Source organism: Bufo gargarizans, chromosome 9 (genome assembly GCF_014858855.1).
Source record: "Bufo gargarizans isolate SCDJY-AF-19 chromosome 9, ASM1485885v1, whole genome shotgun sequence".
Classification (NCBI taxonomy): domain Eukaryota; kingdom Metazoa; phylum Chordata; class Amphibia; order Anura; family Bufonidae; genus Bufo; species Bufo gargarizans.
The window spans coordinates 11,473,110-11,496,330 of NC_058088.1; the positions used below are offsets into that span (position 1 = coordinate 11,473,110).

A 23,221-nucleotide genomic window follows, 5' to 3' on the forward strand; every position below is an offset into this window, starting at 1 on the left:
GGAACACATACGGAAATACATCCGTATGTCTTCCGTTTCCGTTCCGTTTTTTCTGAACCATCTATTGAAAATGTTATGGCCAGCCCAATTTTTCCTATGTAATTACTGTAAACTGTACATGGCATACGGAAAAACGGAACGGAACAACGGAACGGAAACGGAAACACAACGGAACTCAAAAACGGAACAACAGATCCGTGAAAAACAGACCGCAAAAAACTATAAAAGCCATACGTTCGTGTGAACTAGGCCTAACTAATTTGGATGTAGTGTCTTTTTTTCAAAAGCCCAATAAAATGTAGTGAAAAATGTCTCAAGCTGCTTTATGTGAATATGACTTAGGCCTCATGCACACGACCGTTCCGTTTTTTGTGGTCCGCAAACAACGGAAGCCGCCCGTGTGCCTTCCCCAATTTGCGGAACGGGCGGCCCATTGTAGAAATGCCTATTCTTGTCCGCAAAACGGACAAGAATAGGACATGCTATATTTGTTGGGTGGGGACACGGAGTGCTGTCCACATATTTTGCGGCCCCTTTGAAGTGAATGGGTCCGCACCCGAGCCGCAGTTTTTGCGGTTTGGATGCGGACCCAAACAGCGGTCGTGTGCATGAGGCCTTAAAGGGGTATTCCCATCTCAGACAATGGGGGCATATCGCTAGGATATGCCCCCATTGTCTGATAGGTGGGGGTCCCAACTCTGGGACCCTCATCTATCTCTTAAACGAAGCCTAACACGAGGCCGGCAAAGTGGTGGCCAGTGGTGCCGGGTCCGGTCACCACCAAGCCTTCCTATTGGCCCAGAATCCCCATAGAAATAAATAGGAGCACACTGCGCTTGCGTGGCCACCACTCCCATTCATTTCTATGGGGACGAGGGAATTTTAAGTGGCCCCATAGAAATGAATGGTGGGCAGCCACGCATGCACGGTGCGCCCTCTGGGGCTTTGCCAGCTCTGTTTACGATACAGGTGGGGGTCCCAGAGGTGGGACACGCACCTATTAGGCAATAGGGGCATATTCTAGAGATATGCCCCCATTGTCTGAGATGACACAACCCCTTTAATAGGGTTTTCGGTAATTAAGATTTTTTAGCCAGTGCCTGCTGTCTGCCCCGTGTAACAGAAGATTCATACTTCCAGGCTACCTCTGTTGTGTCCATCTTCCGGTTTTTGCGCGGTTTTCTTTCGGTGGTGCATGGGCTTTAGCGTGACATGCTGCTTGTGCCTACATCACCGCTGACACTAGTCATTGGCTGGAGCAGTGCACGTGACCATGCCCATGCACCGCCAGATGAGAGTCAGAGCAGAGGCAGCGTGGAGGACCAGAGCGGTGTGTAGCAGGAGAGCAGGAATTTTCGGTTTCAGGGGGGCGACTGTGGGCACATGCTACAAAAGCTTAATTACCAAAAACCCTTTTAAATAATTGAATATAAAAAATTTGCAAGATTTTAAGCTGGAAATAAAAAGAAAAATTAAACTTACAAACCTGGTTTAAGTCAATCATGAAAGTGGACAAGCCGAGAGACACAGATTCACGTGTCTGTAAACGAGTAAAGATTCCATCGACGGGGCCGATTTCAGCATAAGAGGCAGGGACATAACTTCCAATCATAGCCATGAAGACAATGAGACCCACCTGGGATTAAAAGTAGACGGTCAGTCAGGGCTAGAGACAGAGTGTGCAACTGCATGGGGCCCTGAACTGCTACCGGCAGCCAACACTAGGGGGAGCTCACTGCAGATGGATTTATTCAGGCCCCTTTGAGCTCTATACTAGTTGTATAAATCCATATGCAGTTAGCTCCCCCTAGTGGTCGCTGCCTACAAGAAAAATTCTATCATTTTTCAAAGTTGGAAAAAAATCTCACCTATACCGATATATTGAAATGAATAAAACATCCCTGTCTGTTCTTAGCATACATTTCTATAGAGTTCTGTACCTCTAGTCTGCATGTACATTTAATGCACGGTATATGTTCTGTTATGTCTTCTGCCATTTTCGCAGTACCTGTTTCAGATATACACTCTTCCCACATGAGTTGGGTCCTGTCAAAATTTTGATCCTCCTCTCTTTTTCTCCAATCATGGTTGGGTTTGGGACAAAAGTTCCGGAGCAAAATACCAAAAGGGGGTGTCTGCGAGAGAAAAAGTAGAGTAAAGCAAAGACTCTATGGCGATGGTACATAATAGCGTGAGACCTGGTGGATCCCCCCCACCTCCTCACCTGCCCTCTTTTATATTAATGATGCTGTTTGACGTGTAACAAGGACGGACGTATCCGTACTCCCGAGCAGAGACAGCCATGGCGAGAAGAGCATCCAGCTGCCCGATGTAATCAATCACATCTTGTAAAACAGCGGACCTTTCCAGGATCAGTGTCTGCAACTGATGCATGATCATGGTCTCGTGATCTGTGGACGACCCACACGTGTTACATACACTCATACATATCCAATGGCTTGTGGCATTACTGATACCCATCCATCACTGCAGTTACATCATCTCCATTTGTGCACCAAAATCCCGCATTTACAATTCTGCCGGTCATCATTGGAGACAGTCAACAAGCTTGTTGTCAGATGCCACATACCAGCTTAGCTGAGCTCCTATACTGCACAGGGGTACTGAGTTGTTCCTCCCTCTGATTACTGTGCAGTGTCTGGTGTAAAGAGTACACTTCCCAGGATACAAATCAGGGTCAGTACAGGATAAGTAATGTATGTACACAGTGACTGCACCAGCAGAATAGTGAGTGCAGCTCTGGAGTATAATACAGGAGGTAACTCAGGATCAGTACAGGATAAGTAATGTATGTACACAGTGACTCCACCAGGAGAATAGTGAGTGCAGCTCTGGGGTATAATACAGGATGTAACTCAGGATCAGTACAGGATAAGTAATGTAATGTATGTACACAGTGACTCCACCAGCAGAATTGTGAGTGCAGCTCTGGAGTACAATATAAGATGTAAGTCAGGATCAAGGTATTTAATGTCATGTGTGTTCAATAGATTATGGGGGTTATTTCCGAACTTATATACGCCAGGTCTGCGACCTTTTCCTGCTCAAAAAATGGCGGTCTTAATAAATGACCCCTATATCTCTATGGGAACTATAAAGAGGTGTTAAGAGGCGAATATGTACCCTGGTTAGCAATAATAAGTCAGCAGCCGCTGCTTGCCAATAGAGGAGTGTAAGCTGTGGTTTATTTCCGGCCTGAGGCCTTCATTTAGGAGTACAGTACTGACAGCCTGTTAGACTAACTGACTCCACAATGTCCCAAATATGTGCGACGCCCTTACAAATGCTGATCAGACGCCTGACCTCTTATATCACAGTGGAGATCCCCCAGAACGCTATCCAGCTCTCGGGTCCGTGCACTTCTGTAATGAAGTCGATCGCCTGACAGAAACTGCTCAGAATAAAAGAAAATACAAAAAAAATAAAGATAACAGGCAGATAATTGAGATGTGAATGAAACTTTTTACTCCCCCTGTATACCCCAGATCTCCAGGTGCCACCGTGCCAGCATGGCTCATTCTTGTAGTCATTTTGTAAATAAAAATTTAATGCATCGCAAATTACTGCAGAATTGTTTAAGATTAACAGCAAAGAAGACATAGAATACCGGAGGAACCAACAGTATAAGGGCTCGTTCACACGACCGTACCATTTTTTACGGTCCGCTAATTGCGGATCTTCAAAAAACAGATTCCGCCCGTGTGCCTTACGCAATTTGCGGAACAGAACAGGAGGCCCATCATAGAAATGCCTATTCTTGCCCGCAAAACGGACAATAATAGGACAGGACTCATAATTTTTGCGGGGCCACGGAACGGAGCAACGGATGCGGACAGCACACAGAGTGCTGTCCGCATCTTTTTCAGGCCCATTGAAATTATTGGTTCCGTATACGGACCGTATGCGGAACGCAAAATACGTTTGTGTGGACGAGCCATAAATGCGAGACTATGGAGCTCTCTGCCTGAGGAGGTGGTGATGGTGAGTACAATAAAGGAATTCAAGAGGGGCCTGGATGTATTTCTGGAGCGTAATAATATTACAGGCTATAGCTACTAGAGAGGGGTCGCTGATCCAGGGAGTTATTCTGATGCCTGATTGAAGTCGGGAAGGAATTTTTTATTCCCCTAAAGTGGGAAAAATTGGCTTCTACCTCACAGGTTTTTTTTTTGCCTTCCTCTGGATCAACTTGCAGGATGACAGGCCGAACTGGATGGACAGATGTATTTTTTGGGCCTTATGTACTGTTACTATGTAAATGATATATTCACTCTTGACAGCAGAGGGCAGCACAGTAATGAGACTAGCCGCCATCCACTACATGTATGCGATACACAGTGGCAGAGATTTACTAACCCGATATAGACGATGTTAGCTTAGAGTACTTTCACACTTGTGTTAGAGGATTCCGGCAGGCAGTTCCGTTGCCGGAACTGCATGGCGGATAGAGAAGTCCGTATGCAAACGGATAGCATTATTTTCCGGATCCGGCTGACAAATGCATTGAAATACCGGATCCGTCTCTCCGGTGTTATCCGGAAAAACGGATTTAGTATTTTTTTTTCCCGCATTTTTAAAAGTCTGCACATGCGCAGACCTGTAAACCGGATCTGTTTTTCCAGAACACTCCCGCATTAACACATTTCAATGGAAATGAATGCCAGATCCGGCATTCCGGCAAGTGTTCCAGAATTTTGGCCGGAGAAAATGCCGCAGCATGCTGCAGTATTTTCTCCAGCCAAATACCGTAAGAGGGACTGAACTGATGCATCCTGAACGGATTGATTTCCTTTCAGAATGCATTAGGATAAAACTGCAGCGTTTTTTCCGGTATTGAGCCCCTAGGACGGAACTCAATACCGGAAAATTTTTACGCTAGTGTGAAAGTACCCTTAGCCGTGCCGTGTAGACCTGCACCAGGTTTATCACAGGGGCTCAGGCTGGAGGATAAATCTGGTGCAGGGACAGACACGTTTGTCTAACTGTATAACAACTACTGGTTGGTTTAGTCCGAGACAGAATTTTACACCAGAATTGTGGTGCAGTTTTGAAGCAAAGATCATATGGTAAAGCATGCCCCTTTTCCATGAAACCTTTCGCCCTTCCCATGAACCCCATCCCCTTTTTGAGCGAGTTGTAGAAACCATAGTTGCACCGAATTATGTCAATTTGCGCCACTTTCTAGGTGCGGTAAAAAATGAGTAAATCAGGGACAATATATGTGACGCACGCAGCATAATCATAAATCCTAAAACCAGTAAGGTCCCATTCACAGGAATGTAAGGCATCCGTGCCCGTATTGCGGACCGGCAATACACGGGCACCGGCCATGTGTACTCCATGCTGCAGATGAGGACCCATTGACTTGAATAGGTCAGTGATCCACAAGATATGACGAAAGATAGGACATGTTCTATCCTTTGGAGAGTGGAGGCGCGAATTGGAAGTCCACAGACACTCGGAAGCGCTTCCGTGGCTTTAGGGCTCCGTGCCTCTGCACCGCAAAAGATAAAGCATGTCCTGTCTGTTGCCTATCTTGCGGATCGTGGACCCATTTAGGTCAATGGGTCCGCACCGCAATACAGGATTCACATGGCCGGTGCCCGTGCATTGCAGACCGCTATTTGCAGTCCGCAACATGGACACGGCGACCTTGCGGTTGTGTGAATAAGCCCTAAGGGGACGTGCACACAACGGATTTTACCGCAGAATTTTCGAATGTCAAAATTCCACAAAAACCCGCCAGCTGCTGTGTCCTTTCTGTCTTCCATGCAACCCAGTAGGAAGCAGAGCTGAGGATTGCAGAGCGACGGCTTATAGCGTGATCCTCAGCGCAGCCTCTCATTGAAATTAATGGAAGGCAGAAGGGACGTGGTTGCCGGCGGGTTTTCAGCAAAATTTTGACGTGGCTGTCCGCGCCAAAAATCCACTGTAAGATCTGTTGTGTGAAGGTCCTCTTGGAGTTTTGCTATTGGCAAAACTGAAGACGAAAGGAGTAAACTTCTCACCATGAAATCCAGACCATCGATCTCAAAGTCCGTCTTGTCCTGCATGGACGGGAGGCGCTTGATGGAAAGAAGGAATCCAATCTATAGGAATAAGATGGTTCGTGATGCCGATACCAGAGATCGACTACAGACGGTTCTGTGTGTAATGAAATGCTGTTTTCTAAGATACTTCTTTTATATCAAGACTGTAAGGCCGGTTTGACACAAAGGGGGTCATTTACTAAAGACCGGCGTTTCACAGGTTAATTCTCACCCATTTAAATTTGTCATTTCTGCTGTCCATTAACCAGAACTGAAATTTACCCCAGACAGTTTTTTTGTGGGACAGGTTATATGTTTGATTGGCACCATTTAATATTGCATACGATGTAGTGGGGAGCTGGAAAAAAATTCCATATGTCGTGAAATAAAAAAATAAAAAACAACCAATACCACTTTATGGATTTTTTTTTTATGCGGTAAAACTGACATGTTAACTTCATTCTCTGTGTTAGGCTACATGCACACGACCGTATGTGTTTTGCGGATCCGTTTTTTTTGCAGATCCATTGTAATAATGCCTATCCTTGTCCGCAAACTAGAAAAAAATAGGACATGCACAATTTTTTGGGCGGAGCAACGGAACGGACATACTGATGCGGACAGCATGAGGCCTTAGTATGATTAAAGTGATACCACATTTATATAGTTTTTCGGAAAAAATAAAAACTGACCCGTGTGAGGCCTCTTTATGTGGGGCGATCCGAAGTTTTCAGTGATCCCATTTATGACTTTTTTGATCACTTTTTATTCCTGTAAATCATCCATTTAGATTTTTTACTTTTTCCTTTAAAACATTCACTGTATGGGATAGATACATTTATTTTTTTATCATACGGGCGTTTTGGGATGTGGCAATGCCTATGATGTTTCTTTTTTATTGTTTATTTTTATTATGGGAAAAGGGAGCGATTTGAATTTTTATATTTTTTTATATTTTATAAAACTTTTTTAAGCCTTTCTTTGGGGGCTTGAATATCTGATCTTGAGATCGTCAATTCGCTGTGTTCTTATGAAGCCCTGCCACCTGCAGGCTTCCATAGGAACTACAACTATAATAGCACGAGTTTCTTCAGGGAGATCCAGGCTTTTGCAGAAAATGAATGGCTCCCATGAAAGCCTCCTCAGATGCTGTGGTCACAACTGACCACAGCATCTGTCTGCGATTAGCGTTATCGCCAATTAGAGACATTTGTCCTAGGTGTCTGATGTGTGAAACTGCGGAAACCAGACAGCTATGCTATCTTAAGCAAAGTGGGAGCAATCTTAAAGGGTTTCTTTCATGAGAAATAACGTTATGTAGCTGGCTGAGATGAGCGATGTGCTAATGTCAGCACTACATAACAGTATGACTTATAACTCCCTGCCTGCCGCCGTTCCCTCAAAATAAAGACTTTTATAATATGCTAATTAGCCTCTGGGTGCAGGTGCAGTGAGGAACCCGGCAGCAGGAGCGCGTCCTTCACTCACTGCGCCTGACTGAAGAGGTGGTGTGTACCTGACCCTGCCCCTCCTCTGTACCAAACCCTTGCCATCACTTATTTTTTTCCTTGTATTTAAACCTGAAGCATGGGTGCCAAGATGGTCTTATTCTGTCTCATTTTTCTCACCAGCGGGATGTAGACAATACAGCAGGATGGTATCTGAACGTCCAAGGTCTCCAGTTCTTTACGTGCAACCTCCGTTAGGAAGTCTGGCAGTCCTTGCAGCCGACGTTTCTCTGAGAAGACAAAGATAGAACTGTCACACAGCGCATGTGAATAAGTAGAGGGAAATTCCTTGCAGCCGCATACAGTGTTTGGATTTTTTTGGGCCCAAAAAAATCCACCAAAAAGTTTTTTTTTCTCTAAGGCCCCTTTCACACGGGCGAGTATTCCGCGCGGATGCGATGCGTGAGTTGAACTCATTGCGCCCGCACTGAATACCGACCCATTCATTTCTAAGGGGTTGTGCACATGAGCAATGATTTTCACGCATCATTTGTGCGTTGCGTGAAAATCGCAGCATGCTCTATATTCTGAGTTTTTCACGTAACGCAGGCCCCATAGAAGTGAATAGGGTTGCGTGAAAAATCGCAAGCATCCGCAAGCAAGTGCGGATGCGGTGCGATTTGCACGCACGGTTGCTAGGAGACGATCGGGATGGAGACCCGATCATTATTATTTTCCCTTATAACATGGTTATAAGGGAAAATAATAGCATTCTGAATACAGAATGCATAGTAAAATAGCGCTGGAGGGGTTAAAAAAATAAAAAAAAATTTTAACTCACCTTAGTCCAGTTGATCGCGCAGCCGGCTTCTCATCTGTCTCCTTTGCTGAACAGGACCTGTGGTGACGTCACTCCGGTCATCACATGATCCATCACATGATCTTTTAAGATGGTGATGGATGCGGGTGGCAGGCTGCCTTCAAGGAACATCCGGCCACCCGCTCGCCTCAGTCCCTCTCTCCCCCCGCTACCTGTACGCTCCTCCATGCGATGCAGGAGACGGGAGCGCAGAACACAGTGCACCGGCATGCCAAGCCTCAGCGCTTCCGGACATATTCGCCCCTCGTCCCTGCAACAGGCGTGCGCGCTCTTAGGTTCATGGTAGTCTCCTGGCCGGACCATTAGCTGTCCCCCCTTTCATTTCAGATATGGGAAATCGCCCCCAGAGTTTCCTCCTCTGCAGAAAAGGCTTTTCCCCATGTTTCTGCCCCCTTCAGGGGCCGCCAAATGAGCCCCCACGGCCACCAATACATTTAATCACCCCGCCCCCCTCAGGATGCCCCTATGGCTTCTCAGCCTATTGTTGAAACCCCCCTGCCATCTATTACAGGGCAGCTTGCAGTGCAAGTCACTGACAGGGCACAAAACCAGCCCCCTCACTACCTTAGAACACACACTCGTTCGCGTTCTCCCGCTGACATCTCTGACCGCCTGAAATAGGCGCAGGTCGGCATCTCACCGGCATCGCTGTACCCGCCATGCGTCCAGATCCTCCAGGCGAAGGTCTTTCAGGTGGTGGTCGCCTTCTTCATCGGAGTTGAGCTCCTGCAGATCAATTTCTGGCAGGTCATATTTACACAACAAGCCAGCGCGGTTCCAGAAACGGATCCTCCAGTCATGGCAAGGGACCCTCCTGCAACGTCTTCCACTGGCGAGTTTAATTTCACGGGGGCGTGGGGCGCTTCCTCAGTAGCGAAAAGCCTGGTGCCTGCCCTTAAGGCATTGTTAGTGCAGTTAGACCCTAGTTCCGCATTGGCTGCACCCTCCGCCCCTGCCCCTAAACCTGTTACGCTGCTTAGAGCTAGTGACCATAAGGAATCCCTGTTTTGTGGCCTCAGCCCCTTAGGTGCTCATTTAGATGAGGAGACAAGAAATAAAATATGGGCGAACCAGTATATAGATATTTGGTCTTTAATATCAGTCGATCAACACCGTGGATAAAGAACGTGGAGCAAATTCCGATAGATTCATTGATCGCAGACCAAAAGTTGCCCATACTATAGGTAATTGGTTGCAAGCATTTTCCGTCCTGGGATATATTATGGATATATATCTGTAGCGCATACAAGTCTCACAGAGGCTCTGCATGGTGGCGGTATGAAGAAGAGTTCCGTCGGCGCTTAGCACTACATCCAGGGATAGGCTGGGGAGTTAAGGCGACTGATTTATGGCTCCGCCTTATGATGGCGCAAAAAGCGCATCTTTTTCCTTCCATGGCCGCTGGCTCCTCTAACGTACAGGTGCCAGTAGCCGTACGCAGACCTGGAGCATGCTGGCTGTACAACGAGGAACATTGCAAATTTTTTGCCCTGTGTAGATACAAGCATGAGTGTTCTGTCTGCGGCGGATCCCACGCCGCTGTCCATTGCTCAGGCAACCGCCCCGGGTCCAAGCCCCCAGCTCCCACTAGTGGGAAAGACTCCGGTGAGCGTGGCCATGATGTCCAAGTGGTTAGATCTGTACCCCAACAAAGAAGCCACGGACCAAATGCGATGTGGGTTTTCTTTTGTTTTTTTTATACCATTCTATTTTTTACATTCCCTTACTTTTGCTAGCAATTTAAAGTCTGCTAGAGGCAACACCGACTTGTTGCAAAAAAAAAACATTTATAAAGAAGTTTTATTAGGCAGAATGGTTGGCCCATTCCCCCCCCCCCCCCCTTTTTCGAATATCCGAGTTTAGCCATTAGGCCTCATCCCCAAATGGTAAACGGGAAAATTCTGACGTATCCACCACTTTTCCTTTCCTAGGGGCACGTCTGTTAACAATGGCATCTCCAAGGATGACGCCTCGGTTTCTTATGTGCCTTTTGATAGGGCGGTGGTTCTGGTCAGAGCGGCGGGACAAGGAGCCTTGCTGCCTAAGTCAGACATTGAAGCAGCTTTTCGTCTGCTTCCGCTGCACCCGGATAGCTACCATCTTCTGGGATGTATGGTGGACGACTTGTATTTCTATGACACTTGCCCACTGATAGGCTGTTTCATCTCCTGCAAATTTTTCTAATTGTTTAGTACCTTCCTAGAATGGGTTATCTGTTATGAAACGGGTTCTCATTCTATCATCCATTATTTGGATGATTTCCTGTTTGTCTCCCCAATGGCAATTTCTGCTGGATACCTTTGGTTTTTTCATGGCCCGTTTTGGCGTTCCCCTATCCGAGAATAAGATGTTATGCCCTACTACTAATATCACATTCTTAGGCATCGAAATAGATACCCCCCTGATGGTTTCCCCGTCTCCCTCAGGATAAGTTAGCGAAGTTATTAAGTTTCATCGAGGGGTTTTGCTCAGCCAAGTCTGTTACGTTCCGTCAAATGCAGGGTTTGCTGGGCCTTTTAGTGTTTGCATGTCGAATAATGCCTATGTGCTGAGTTTTTTTTATCGTCGTCTTTCTTTATCCGCCTGCGGCATTAAAAAACCTGAGCACCACATACGTCTGACCAAACGTCTTAAGCGTGATTTGCTTGTCTGGAGGGAACTTTTGCGTTGTTACAATGGCCATACATGTTATCAAAGCACGGAAGAGTCCTCTGTAGACCTGTGCTTTTTTACCGATGCAGCGGAATCAATATTCGGTCCTGATGGTGTGCCGCCCCTTGGCCAGAGGAATGGCGCTCGGCAGGGTTCTGTTCCAATATTACACTCCTTGGAGCTTTTCCCTATTATCGTTGTCACTAATTTATGGGGCCATGAACTTAGGAACAAACGGGTGTGTTTCTGGACGGACAACATGGCGGTGGTTTACTGTATTAATAAGTTGACATCTTCATCGCCTCCTGTTTTGGCACTGCTCCGGCATCTCGTGCTTTGATGTCTGGAGCTCAACGTCTGGTTTTACGCTCACCATGTACCTGGCGTACACAATAACACTGCTGATGCTCTTTCCCGTTTTCGTTGGCAGGAATTCCAGAACTTCTTGCCGGAGGCGGACCAGGAAGGCCTTCCATGCCCGCGACAGCTTTGGAACTTGCCGATCACTGCATGATGTCGCTAGTGAGAGCATCGGTTGCACCTGCAAATTGGACTGGACATAGTAAGGAGTGGGCGGAATGAGGGGCACGTGTTGGAGATGTACCAGCAGGGAAGCCCCTGACTGCCTGGTTGGAGGTGACGATTTCGTATTTATTATGGCTGAGGGACCAAGGGGTCTATGCTACTGTGGTGCAGCGTAGGCTTTCGGGCATTAGTTTTTTATTTTAAATTGCACGGTTGGCCCCGATGTCACCAAACATTTCATCATTCGCCAAGCCCTTAAGGGCTGGTGCAAGGAGTATGTATGTTGCAAGCATAGACACCCAGTATCTTATTCGTTATTGACCCGTTTATGCAACATTTTACCTTCTGTTTGTCCCTCGTTGGCGGAAGTTGTGCGTTTTCATGCGGCTTTTTGCATAGCAGTTTTTGCAGCTCTTAGGAGCTGGTGGTCGCAAGCTCAGCTTCCAGAACGTCCAGGTCTCTTGGCGTAGCACTCGGGGTCTACGTTGGTTTCAAGTCTTGCCTGAAGCGGTCGAGATAAGTAGAGCAGTTCATTCTCCGGTCGTCTTAGTCACACATGCCGGGGGCAATGACCTCTGCCTGCTAAAATTGGCCAAGCTCATTACATTCATTGGGATGGACCTGGAACGACTCCCTTCCTTTTTCCACGAAGTCGTAATTGTCTGGTCAGAGATCATCCCTAGAGTAACTTGGCAGGGATCAGGGATGCCAGGAGGACGGTCAATGCCCGTATCGCTCACTTTGTACGTTCCAGGGCGGGAATTGTGGTGCGCCACCGACAGTTGGAGGGCGATAATATGTGCCTCATGAGGCCCGATGGTGTACATCTCAACGATATACAGTACAGACCAAAAGTTTGGACACACCTTCTCATTCAAAGAGTTTTCTTTATTTTCATGACTATGAAAATTGTAGATTCACACTGAAGGCATCAAAACTATGAATTAACACATGTGGAATTATATACATAAAAAAAAAGTGTGAAGCAACTGAAAATATGTCATATTCTAGGTTCTTCAAAGTAGCCACCTTTTGCTTTGATTACTGCTTTCCACACTCTTGACATTCTCTTGATGAGCTTCAAGAGGTAGTCCCCTGAAATGGTTTTCACTTCACAGGTGTGACCTGTCAGGTTTAATAAGTGGGATTTCTTGCCTTATAGATGGGGTTGGGACCATCAGTGGCGTTGAGGAGAAGTCAGGTGGATACACAGCTGATAGTCCTACTGAATAGACTGTTAGAATTTGTATTATGGCAAGAAAAAAGCAGCTAAGTAAAGAAAAACGAGTGGCAATCATTACTTTAAGAAATGAAGGCCAGTCAGTCAGCCGAAAAATTGGGAAAACTTTGAAAGTAAGGGCTATTTGACCATGAAGGAGCGTGATGGGGTGCTGCGCCAGATGACCTGGCCTCCATAGTCACCGGACCTGAGCCCAATCGAGATGGTTTGGGGTGAGCTGGACCGCAGAGTGAAGGCAAAAGGGCCGACAAGTGCTAAGCATATCTGGAAACTCCTTCAAGACTGTTGTAAGACCATTTCAGGGGACTTCCTCTTGAAGCTCATCAAGAGAATGCCAAGAGTGTCGAAAGCAGTAATCAAACAAAAGGTGGCTACTTTGAAGAACCTAGAATATGACATATTCTCAGTTGTTTCACACTTGTTTGTTATGTATATAATTCCACATGTGTTAATTCATAGTTTTGATGCCTTCATAGTCATGAAAATAAAGAAAACTCTTTGAATGAGAAGGTGTGTCCAAACTTTTGGTCTGTACTGTAAGTCTCAACATCTTTCTCTCTGGCTTGGAAGATAGCGTGGAGCAAGCATTGTTCTTAATGGGTGGGGGTCGGAGCGCTGTGTAGGGGTACACGGGCTCCTCCGTTGAGGTCGGTTGAGTCATTTAAGAGGGAGAAGAAGGCGGACTTGCCCACGAATGAATTCTGTGGGGCATACTGCTTAGCCCCTCCCCCGGTTGGCTAAAAGGGGTGGTAGTGGCCATATGTAGAAAAGAAGAGGAAGGGCCAGAGGACAGCCTCTTTCTCCGGCACCTTAGTGAAAGCTTCCCGTCTACCCACCCCTTGTTTCGTTGTTTTTCTGTTATTGTTCTTCTCACTGCTGGTGTTCCGTTTTCAGATCTATTCCAGTTCAGAAGTCACAGCGGAGGTCCGTTGAGTCATTTAAAAGGCAGAAGAAGACGGACTTGCCCATGGATGAATTCTGTGGAGCATACTGCTTCTTATACTCTGAGGCAATTTGTTTGGTATTATAAGAGTTGGATGGTTTGAGAAAAATAACTAATGAACCTGTGACCGACCCTCGACCAAAAAGTTGGTTGCCAAGTGTTGTTATTTATTATAGGCTGCAAGACGGCCAAGGTGTTGGGGGGCAAGAGTATAAGTCTCGGCAGTCTGAATATAACCGAGTAATCGTGCTCTGTTATTTTTTTATCTACCATAAAAATGAATGGAGAGAGTCATGCATGTGCATCCACCTCTTGGGGGGGGGGCGTCGGCGAGATGGGATCCTGTTCTCAAGTTCTCCTGTTGCTGTGAAACTATAACCCCCAGTATGCCTTGACAAGGATGCAGCTGTCAGGGTATGCTGGGAGTTGTAATTTTGCAACAGCTTGAAGACCACTGATTCACATCATTACAGCACATTCTGGAAAAATAGTGGTTTCTCTTCAGCTCGAGTGGGGTTAGTTACAGGAAATGGTTGCTCATTGTTTTTTTCAGTACAGTTGCAGGTGGCCTCACTCTATGGAGATGTATATACTGTATATCAGTCTGGTGTGCCTACTGATAAGATAAACACAATTCAATGACCACAGGCAGCCAAAATTATATTATTACGCTCGGTGGGGGGAATTTATTAAGACTGAAGCAAGATGTCCAACCTTTCTACACCAGAAAACCGTCGTACAACAAGCATTAAAGAGATTTTTCAGGTTCTAATAATGTAGGTCATCAATATCAGATCAGCGGCACCTCAACACCTGGCACCCTCATCCAGGGCCGGTTTTAGGGCTCATGCACACGACAGTATTTTGCGTTCAGTATACTGGCCGTTTTTTTAGTTCAGTATGCGGTACATATACTGAACCATTCATTTCAATGGTTCAGCAAAAAAAACTGAAGTGTCTCCGTGTGTATTCCGTTTCAGTATTTCCGTACCGTGAAAAGATAGAACATGTCCTATTCTAGTCCGCAAATCACGGTGCTTGGCTCTATTCAAGTCAATGGGTCCGCAAAAAAATGGAACACATACGGAAATGCATCCGTATGTCTTCCGTATCTGTTCCGTTTTTGCTGAACCATCTATTGAAAATGTTATGCCCAGCCCAATTTAAATCTATGTAATTACTGTATACTGTATATGGCATACGGAAAAAACGGAACGGAAAAACAGAAAGGAAACGGAAACAAAAAACTGAACAACGGATCCGTTAAAAACGGACCGCAAAACACTGAAAAAGCCATACTGTTGTGTGCATGAGCCTTTAGACAAAGTGTGGCCCTAGGCAAAATTGAAAGTGGGGCCCCAAATCATGAAATATTGGACCAGAAGTCTGACAGAACTTTGTAGGCACGGACAGCAGCTTTGTAGACTGCCACCTTCTCTCTCTTTAGCCTTTCCACTGTAAGCTGCTGCTCCTGCAGCCTCTTTGGGTATGTTCACACAGAGTATTTTCTCTGCTTAAAAAACCTAATGCAGAATCACATCAGGTTTTTTGGATGTGTTTTTGTCTGATGCATTTTATAACACACTTTTTGATGCAGTTTTGCTGTGAATTTTCATTAATGCCGATTTTCAAAGGGAATTCTGGACATGGAACCCACATGAAGAATGGCCAGGGCACTTCATTTTTTTCATGGTGCAGTTTATAAGCAGAAAAAAAGGAGTTGTCTTATCCGGGCCCCTGAAGTGAAGGGAGAGCACAATGTGCATGCATCGTCATCCATAATATGCGAATATTGTTCTGAAAATAGCTGATCACTGGCAATTCCATAGCAGTGAATGGAGATAATGCTGTGAATGCACACTGTTATGGGGGATCTGTGAATGCACACTGTTATGGGGGATCTGTGGATGCACACTGTTATGGGGGATCTGTGAATGCACACTGTTATGGGGGATCTGTGGATGACACTGTTATGGAGGATCTGTGGATGACACTGTTATGGGGGATCTGTGGATGAAACTGTTATGGGGATCTGTGGATGAAACTGTTATGGGGATCTGTGGATGGCACTGTTATGGGGGATCTGTGGATGACACCGTTACGGGGGATTTGTGGATGACACCATTATGGGGGATCTGTGGATGACACTGTTATGGGGGATCTGTGGATGACACTGTTGTGGGGGATCTGTGGAGGACACTGTTATGGGGGATCTGTGGAGGACACTGTTATAATATGTGACATTGCTTTACAGATTTCTTTATTAGCAGCCCTGGTCTGCTCCCCCCAATTACTGGAAAAAAAAACACTGCTAATTTGGACCTCAGATCTATACTCCATTGCTTCCCCCCCCCCCCCCTCATTAACAATGCAGACCACCTAAACAATGCCGTCTTCAATAGTTTAACTAGAGCCCTCTATGGCCCAGACAGCCATGCAGTAATTGAATGCAGAATGGCCACGTCACACGCACGCTCCTTGGTGGTGTCCTAAAAGTGCTGCAGACCACACTGGAGTCACAGGTAGCACACTCCGGAAACAAGGAGCACACACACAGCTCACAGAGGGGGCACACACCAGGATCAGAGGGGGCAAAGGGAGCACAGAGGTCACACGGAGCGCACACAGGGGTCGCAAGGAGCGCACACGTGGGTCGCAAGGAGCGCACATGAGGGTGCTCACAGAGGGGGCACAGGGAGCTAACAGAGGGGGCACAGGGAGCTAACAGAGGGGGCACAGGGCGCTCACAGAGGGGGCACAGGGAGCTCACAGAGGGGGCACAGGGCGCTCACAGAGGGGACACAGGGCGCTCACAGAGGGGACACAGGGCGCTCACAGAGGGGGCACAGGGCGCTCACAGAGGGGGCACAGGGCGCTCACAGAGGGGACACAGGGCGCTCACAGAGGGGGCACAGGGCGCTCACAGAGGGGGCATAGGGCGCTCACAGAGGGGGCACAGGGCGCTCACAGAGGGGACACAGGGCGCTCACAGAGGGAACACAGGGCACTCAAAGAGGGGACACACAGATCAGTGACCATCAATACTTGAGGGCAGTGAAGGGCTGTTACAATGAGAGTGACCACCAGCAGCCCTGCACCCTCCTCCACAGACACTGCTGCATGCTTGGATGGACTTACCAGGTGCTTTCATAAGACAGGGTCCTGGGATCTCCTGCGGTCCAGCAGCTGAGGTCAGAGCCAGCAGAAGGCCCACTCATCCCAGTCTGATGTTTGGGCCTTTCAGACTGAAGCAAGTGCAGGCAATATATGGACAGAACGTCCGATGTGTGTGGCAGCAGGATTCTAGTTCTGTGCAGTGACTGAGGTCTGGTGAGACGGGGAGACTGTGCAGGGTGGTCAGTAGCGCTGCTGCAGCATGTTAGAGTGCCAGTCACAGGGAGCATGTGGAGGAAAAAAGACTCCCACCATCAGCCTATTTAACTTTTAAATAGCAGGGAGCCCCTTTTCGAAAGTGGCCCTGGGAAATTGCCCTGTTTGTCCCCCCCCCCTAAAGCCGGCCCTACCCTCATCAATCATCAACTTGAACAGGACTGAGCTGCACGTAGGCCATGCGACCGATGTACGAGACATCACTGGCCTAGAAAGAGGCCGCGGCTATTTGAAGAGCACTGTGGTCTCTTCAAACAGCTAATCAGCAGGGGTGTTGGGAGCCGGACCCCACCAATCAGATATTGATGACCTCTCTTGAAGATACGCCATCAATACCAAAATCTCAGACAACCCTTTTAATAAATTCCACAACTGTGTCTATGTAGTGGACTGTATCAGAAAACCCTGGACCTAAAAATTAAACTTTCAGAACAAAGTAAAATCAATAACATTTGCTCAAAAATGCTTCTAGAAGGTCTGCGCGTGACTAAACGTCACTTACTGTCATCTACAGTTGGATCTATTTGTGGTTTAATGCAAAACCGCTTTTCCCTTAGGCTTTCTTCAAAATCCACCTGGGGAAACAAATGCAAACGAAAAATTGAGTCTAATGACACAGTATAAGACGGACGAGAAAAAAAATTAAAGTTCATATAGAGGAGACATGGGAAAAGGGATTCCAAGATCCTGTGCTGATTAACCTCCATATATATCTTTATAGTAGTATTTTTTTGATTTCTTAGACACAGATTTAAACTGATAACATTTTGACTACCTACAGCCACCACTAGAGGGAGGTCTCTGCAAACAGCTTTATTCTTGAGGTCAATGTATGAGAGTGTGCAGTAAGCTCCCTCTAGTGGTGGCTGCAGGAAGCCCTATATCTGTAGGCAAGGATATATGGATCTGAATGGGCAAGATCGCTGTAATATGGGACTTGGATTATTTCTAATTGACTGTAGGTAAAAAAAAGGTTTAGCAAGGGTTTATGTGTAGATAGATAAGAAAGTGTCGGGATACAAACCACTTTACTAATGATGCTGGCAATGTAGTGCAGGTCACCGCTGAACGCAGAAGAGATGCGACTGAACAGGGTCACAGTCTGAGGCAACGAGCGGCATATTTCTCCTATGCAAACAGCACTGTAGACACTCTGCAAACAATATGGCGGATTGAGAGAAATGAAGAGCATTTACTATCTGGCTAATCATAAAAAGGGGACACATAAATCCCAAGCCGTGGAGACAAATGTACCTTGTACAGGAGCTGCCAGTCCGAAACTTTGGTGTTAGAGAGGGTCATCCGCTTTAGTATCAGCTGATTAGGAGAAAATGTGACAAACAGACGGCTTAGGCTCAGTTCACACTTCAGTTATTTGGTCGGTTATTTCGATCAGTTATTGGGAGACAAAACCGGTGCAAATCAAATCATTATACCGGATCTCTGAGTCGACTTCACTACTGGTTTTGGCTCACAATCGGGGCTCATGCACACCACTGTATGTATTTTGCGGTCCACAAAACACGTATCAGCAAAAAAAATTAAGGATGCAGTCCGTTTACATTCCGTATATTGCGGAACGGAAGACCCTTAATAGAACAGTCCTATCCTTGTCCGTAATGTGGACAAAAATAGGACATACGGAAACGGAATGCACACGGAGTATCTTCTGTTTTTTTTGTGGACCCATTGACATGAGAGGTTCCGCATATGGTCCGCAAAAAAATAAAATAAAAATGGAAATGACATGGAAAGAAAATACGTTTGTGTGCATGAGCCCTTAGGTGAACGTATTAGTCACCATTGTAGTCATACATGTACCTGGTATTACAGGGATGAGGCTTACAAATGTTGCGCAATTTTGTATTCAAATGTAGATGGGTATGTAAAGCTTTTCAGAACTCACCGAAACGTGCGCTTTAGGGAGGCAAAAGTGTATTAAAAATACAAAAACCATTAATAAAGTATATTACAAAAAGTGTTATTAGGGCATTAGGGACATGTGAACAAAAATGTATACAAAAGTTTAGTTACTCTTTGATGTTTTGGCGGATCGGTGTATCTTCACTGGGGATGTTTTGATTATTCATTACAGCATATATGCTCAGCAATAATGAGGGCTTGTGTGCACAGCCATAATGCAACTTCACATGATCTCCAAGTTGTACAGTACCTCCATATACATTCCATATGGATTTGGGGGGGTACAATCTCTCCTTGGGGAGAGAGCACCTTGATCGGCGTGAGGAGACTTATAGGCCATACATGCTCGTCTGGAATTCTGGGAAGAAAGGGATGCAAATGATATCTTAACAAGCTCCACCTCTAATGCCACCAGATGTACGGCAGCTATCCTATAAGTCAGGCATGCTCAACCTGCGGCCCTCCAGCTGTTGTAAAACTACAACTCCCACAATGCCCTGCTGTAGGTTGTTCAGGCATGCTGGGAGTTGTAGTCTTACAACAGCTGGAGGGCCGCAGCTTGAGCATGCCTGCTATAAGTCAATGGTAGGCCTTGAGACATGACTCGTATATTAAATAAGCCAGCACCTCATCTGCAGACAGCTGTTTTGGGGTGATTGCCTCTCATCAGTGCAGAGCAGAGAGTACTGGCACTCTGATTTGGGGGGTACAATCTCTACTCTGCACTGATGAGGGGCAATCACCCCGAAACAGCTGTCTGCAGATGAGGTGCTGGCTTATTTAATATACGAGTCATGTCTCAAGGCCTAACATTGACTTATAGCAGGCATGCTCAACCTGCGGCCCTCCAGCTGTTGTAAAACTACAACTCCCACAATGCCCTGCTGTAGGCTGCTAGCTGTAGGCTGTTCGGGCATGCTGTGAGTTGTAGTTTTGCAACAACTGGAGGGCCGCAGGTTGAGCATGCCTGCTATAAGTCAATGTTAGGCCTTGAGACATGACTTGTATATTAAATAAGCCAGCACCCCATCTGCAGACAGCTGTTTCGGTGTGATTGCCCCTCATCAGTGCAGAGCAGAGAGTACTGGCTCTCTGATTTGGGCGGTACAATCTCTGCTCTGCACTGATGAGGGGCAATCACCCCGAAACAGCTGTCTGCAGGTGAGGTACTGGCTTATTTAATATCCGAGTCATGTCTCAAGACCTATTTAAAGGGTTAAACATTGACTTATAGGATAGCTGCCTTACACCTGGTGGCATCAGAGGCAGAGCTTGTTAAGAGCTCATTTTCATCCCTTTCTTTCCATTCCATATGGAGGCACAATCTCCATGGGACTGCTAGAAATAGCTGAGCACTGTACTTGGTTGTCTCCGGTAGTCCTATAGAGAGTGCATGCAGTGAGAGGCAGTGCTCATGCTCGACCCCAGGTCTCAAGATCTGCGGTGATCGGAACACCACCAATCAGTGGATAGCGGATGTTTGTATTTGTGGGAAAACCCCTTTAATATTAGCCAAAATTAACTAACAGTCTAATGATAACAGCCTCTAGGGGGAAAAAAAGGGAAAAAAAAGGATCAGGCGTATTGTATCTGAACGTACCTTTGTTCCCCAGGAGATAAACGTCAGCAGTGGTGCCAGGCAGCAGCTTATCGCCCTTAATAGGTAAGCATATTGTATATGCTTTGTTTATGGGGAAGACAGTATCTCCAGCCTAATACCAAAAAATAGACCTTTATGGTTTAGCAAAATTGCAGCTTAGACTCACAGGGATATTTTTAATGTACTTGAGGCAGCTCTGAATGTTGCTGGTAGTTTCCTGGTTTTGCGGAGCCATGAAAAATTCAATCACATCAAGGCGAGATGTCAACTCCTCCTGGTTCCGTGTAGGCCTCATCAACCACAATCTAAAAAGAAGCAATGGATAACAGGTTGGGGAAATGTATCAGCTAGACGTTCCTGGAACATGGTCCGTGAGATACCGGACTGGCATTGCAGGAGCGCACCTGCCGTGCGCTCCTGCAATGCCAGTCCGGTATCTCACGGACCGTGTTCCACAGACGTCTGCATGAGGCGTTACATTGTAGAATGCAGGAGTTTGCTTGTTAGCAAATAAAATTAATTGCACAATATATTTGGTGTAGGCGCATTTCTCTTCCATATTATCACCTCATGGCTGGAGTACATGTATGCCAGTATTTTCACCATAAAATGATGCTCATCTTTAACCCTGGGTTCACACCTGAGCGTTCCTCAAACGCGCGTTTTACGCGCGTTTTTGTCGCGCGTTTTTATGCGCGTTTTTTGTAATAGTAAACGCGCGTTTGACGCGCGTTTGTGTCATTGACTGCAGTGTCCTATGGCCACAAACGCGCGTCAAAACGCCCCAAAGAAGCTCAAGTACTTGTTTGAGCGTCGGGCGTTTTACAGCGCGTTCGTACGCGCTGTAAAACGCCCAGGTGTGAACCCTTCCCATAGGGAAGCATTGGTTTTCATGTCTTAAGCGTTTTACAGCGCGTTTGAACGCGCTGTAAAACGCTCAGGTGTGAACCCAGGGTAAAGGGGATGTCTGAGGAGAGGCATGGTGTAAAAGTAAAAAAAAAAAACACATCAGATCATGCTGAACTCTCATCTTTGCTGATTCTGTTCCCTGTCAGACCAGAAATGTGAAGTGCCATGTACATGCATGTCACCATTGCTGGCCAATAAGGGTCTCAGCGGTGACCTGTGCAAGATTGGCATGTGACTACTGAAGCTCAGCGGTCACATGCCATTACTGATGTGTCACCACTGAGGACATTGATTTGGCAGCAGTGGCATGCATTTAGAAGGCATGAAACACTTCAGGTCCGGCAGAGATCGAAAGTGATGGAGATGAGAGCTTGGTGTGCAATGACCGGGTTTGGGGTGGCCCCAACCCTACACTGGCTCCCCCGAACACCGTTGAAGTGTCACCACGTGTTGCTGCTCTCCGGAAGGGATGGTGAGGCGTGTTGCACCCCAATGGTAAATAAGTCCAGGGATTCAGGGTTTGCAATAAACCAATGTGCTTCTTTACTGGAGGAATTCAGGTGCAAAACAATACAGGCGAGGCATAGGGCTTCTCCAGTCTGCTCCCTGGCAGAAGAAGGGTTTGATGCTGAAGAAAGGCCTGAGCTAGCTGTCCCTCTCTCTCTTCAGCAGGCGAGCAAAGCCTCCTCTTCCGCTGCTCAGAGAGCCCGGTGACGTCACTGGCAGCCCAAGTAATTATGCAGCGTGGATGGAGTGGCGGTAACTAGGCCGTCCGACTTCGCGCTAAGTCCTGCCCCTCTGGTCCGGTGACGTCACTGGGCATGGAGCTTTATAATGAATGGAGGCACATCACTATGCTAGTTAGCATAGAAAACTCCTCCCATGTAATGTGCATGAGGCATGAATATGTATGAGGGGGGTGGGTGCAGGGACGATGTTAGAATGTAGAAACCGGGAGATGCCGCACTGCGCTGGGACCCACAGTGCAGTGTGGCAGGAAGTGATCGCACATATAAACAGATATGTAAACAATCTGTTGGGGACTGTAGGAGCCATGCTGCAATATAAAAGCTACCTAAAAACATCTGGGGGACATAGACTCGGCTAGTAACGGTCAGTAAGCTGTTTTAAAAAAAAATAAGTTTGATCCTGGACAACCCCTTTAATGATACTCAATAGCAATGACACAGCAGTTTTTGCAGGCAAAAACAAATTTCCAGACATAACAAAGCTAAACCAGACAGTCACAAGGTCAGTCTGTCTCGGTTTGGTGGTAAACAACATCTGGCTTTTCCCCCCAAAAAACACGCTCTTCATTAAACTCTATGGCAGCTGTGGACAATTACCAGCTTCCTATTCAAAGTCCTAACAGTCTCTCAGTATTCATTAACCCTTTCCACAGAGCCTTGAAAATACAGTGAATATGAACAGGATATATATCACAACATATAAAATGCAGTTACACAGTATGAAACAGTGCAAGTTAACCTTTTTAAGTGAAATAAAGTAAGAAGTTTATAAGTTTGCATAGGGGAAATGTCCAAACATCAAAATACCCCCTGCTCCAGGGCACTACAGGAGCCGTACCCAGAACGATCTGAAGAAGTGAATGGATTTTGTTTGTGTTTTTTTGTTGTTAGTTTTTTTACTTTTAGACCATG

The 23,221-nt window shown here is 46.4% G+C and overlaps 1 protein-coding gene across 3 annotated transcripts in view; it reads right to left on the reverse strand.

The window, feature by feature from the left end:
* The window catches only part of MSH5 (mutS homolog 5), an 80,264-nt gene that overhangs the window by 10,979 nt on the left and 46,064 nt on the right, over positions 1–23,221 (reverse strand). For 2 of the 3 annotated variants that reach the window (XM_044306398.1, XM_044306400.1), the window contains 10 exons: positions 20,818–20,956; positions 18,383–18,493; positions 18,153–18,281; positions 17,631–17,703; positions 7,679–7,788; positions 6,030–6,110; positions 3,325–3,412; positions 2,225–2,411; positions 2,009–2,135; positions 1,487–1,636 (listed from right to left, as the gene is read on the reverse strand). In XM_044306398.1, coding sequence (XP_044162333.1) covers positions 1,487–1,636; positions 2,009–2,135; positions 2,225–2,411; positions 3,325–3,412; positions 6,030–6,110; positions 7,679–7,788; positions 17,631–17,703; positions 18,153–18,281; positions 18,383–18,493; positions 20,818–20,956 — 1,195 coding nt within the window. The remainder of the gene's footprint in view (positions 1–1,486; positions 1,637–2,008; positions 2,136–2,224; positions 2,412–3,324; positions 3,413–6,029; positions 6,111–7,678; positions 7,789–17,630; positions 17,704–18,152; positions 18,282–18,382; positions 18,494–20,817; positions 20,957–23,221) is intronic. The other variant, XM_044306399.1, reaches the window with a different exon arrangement.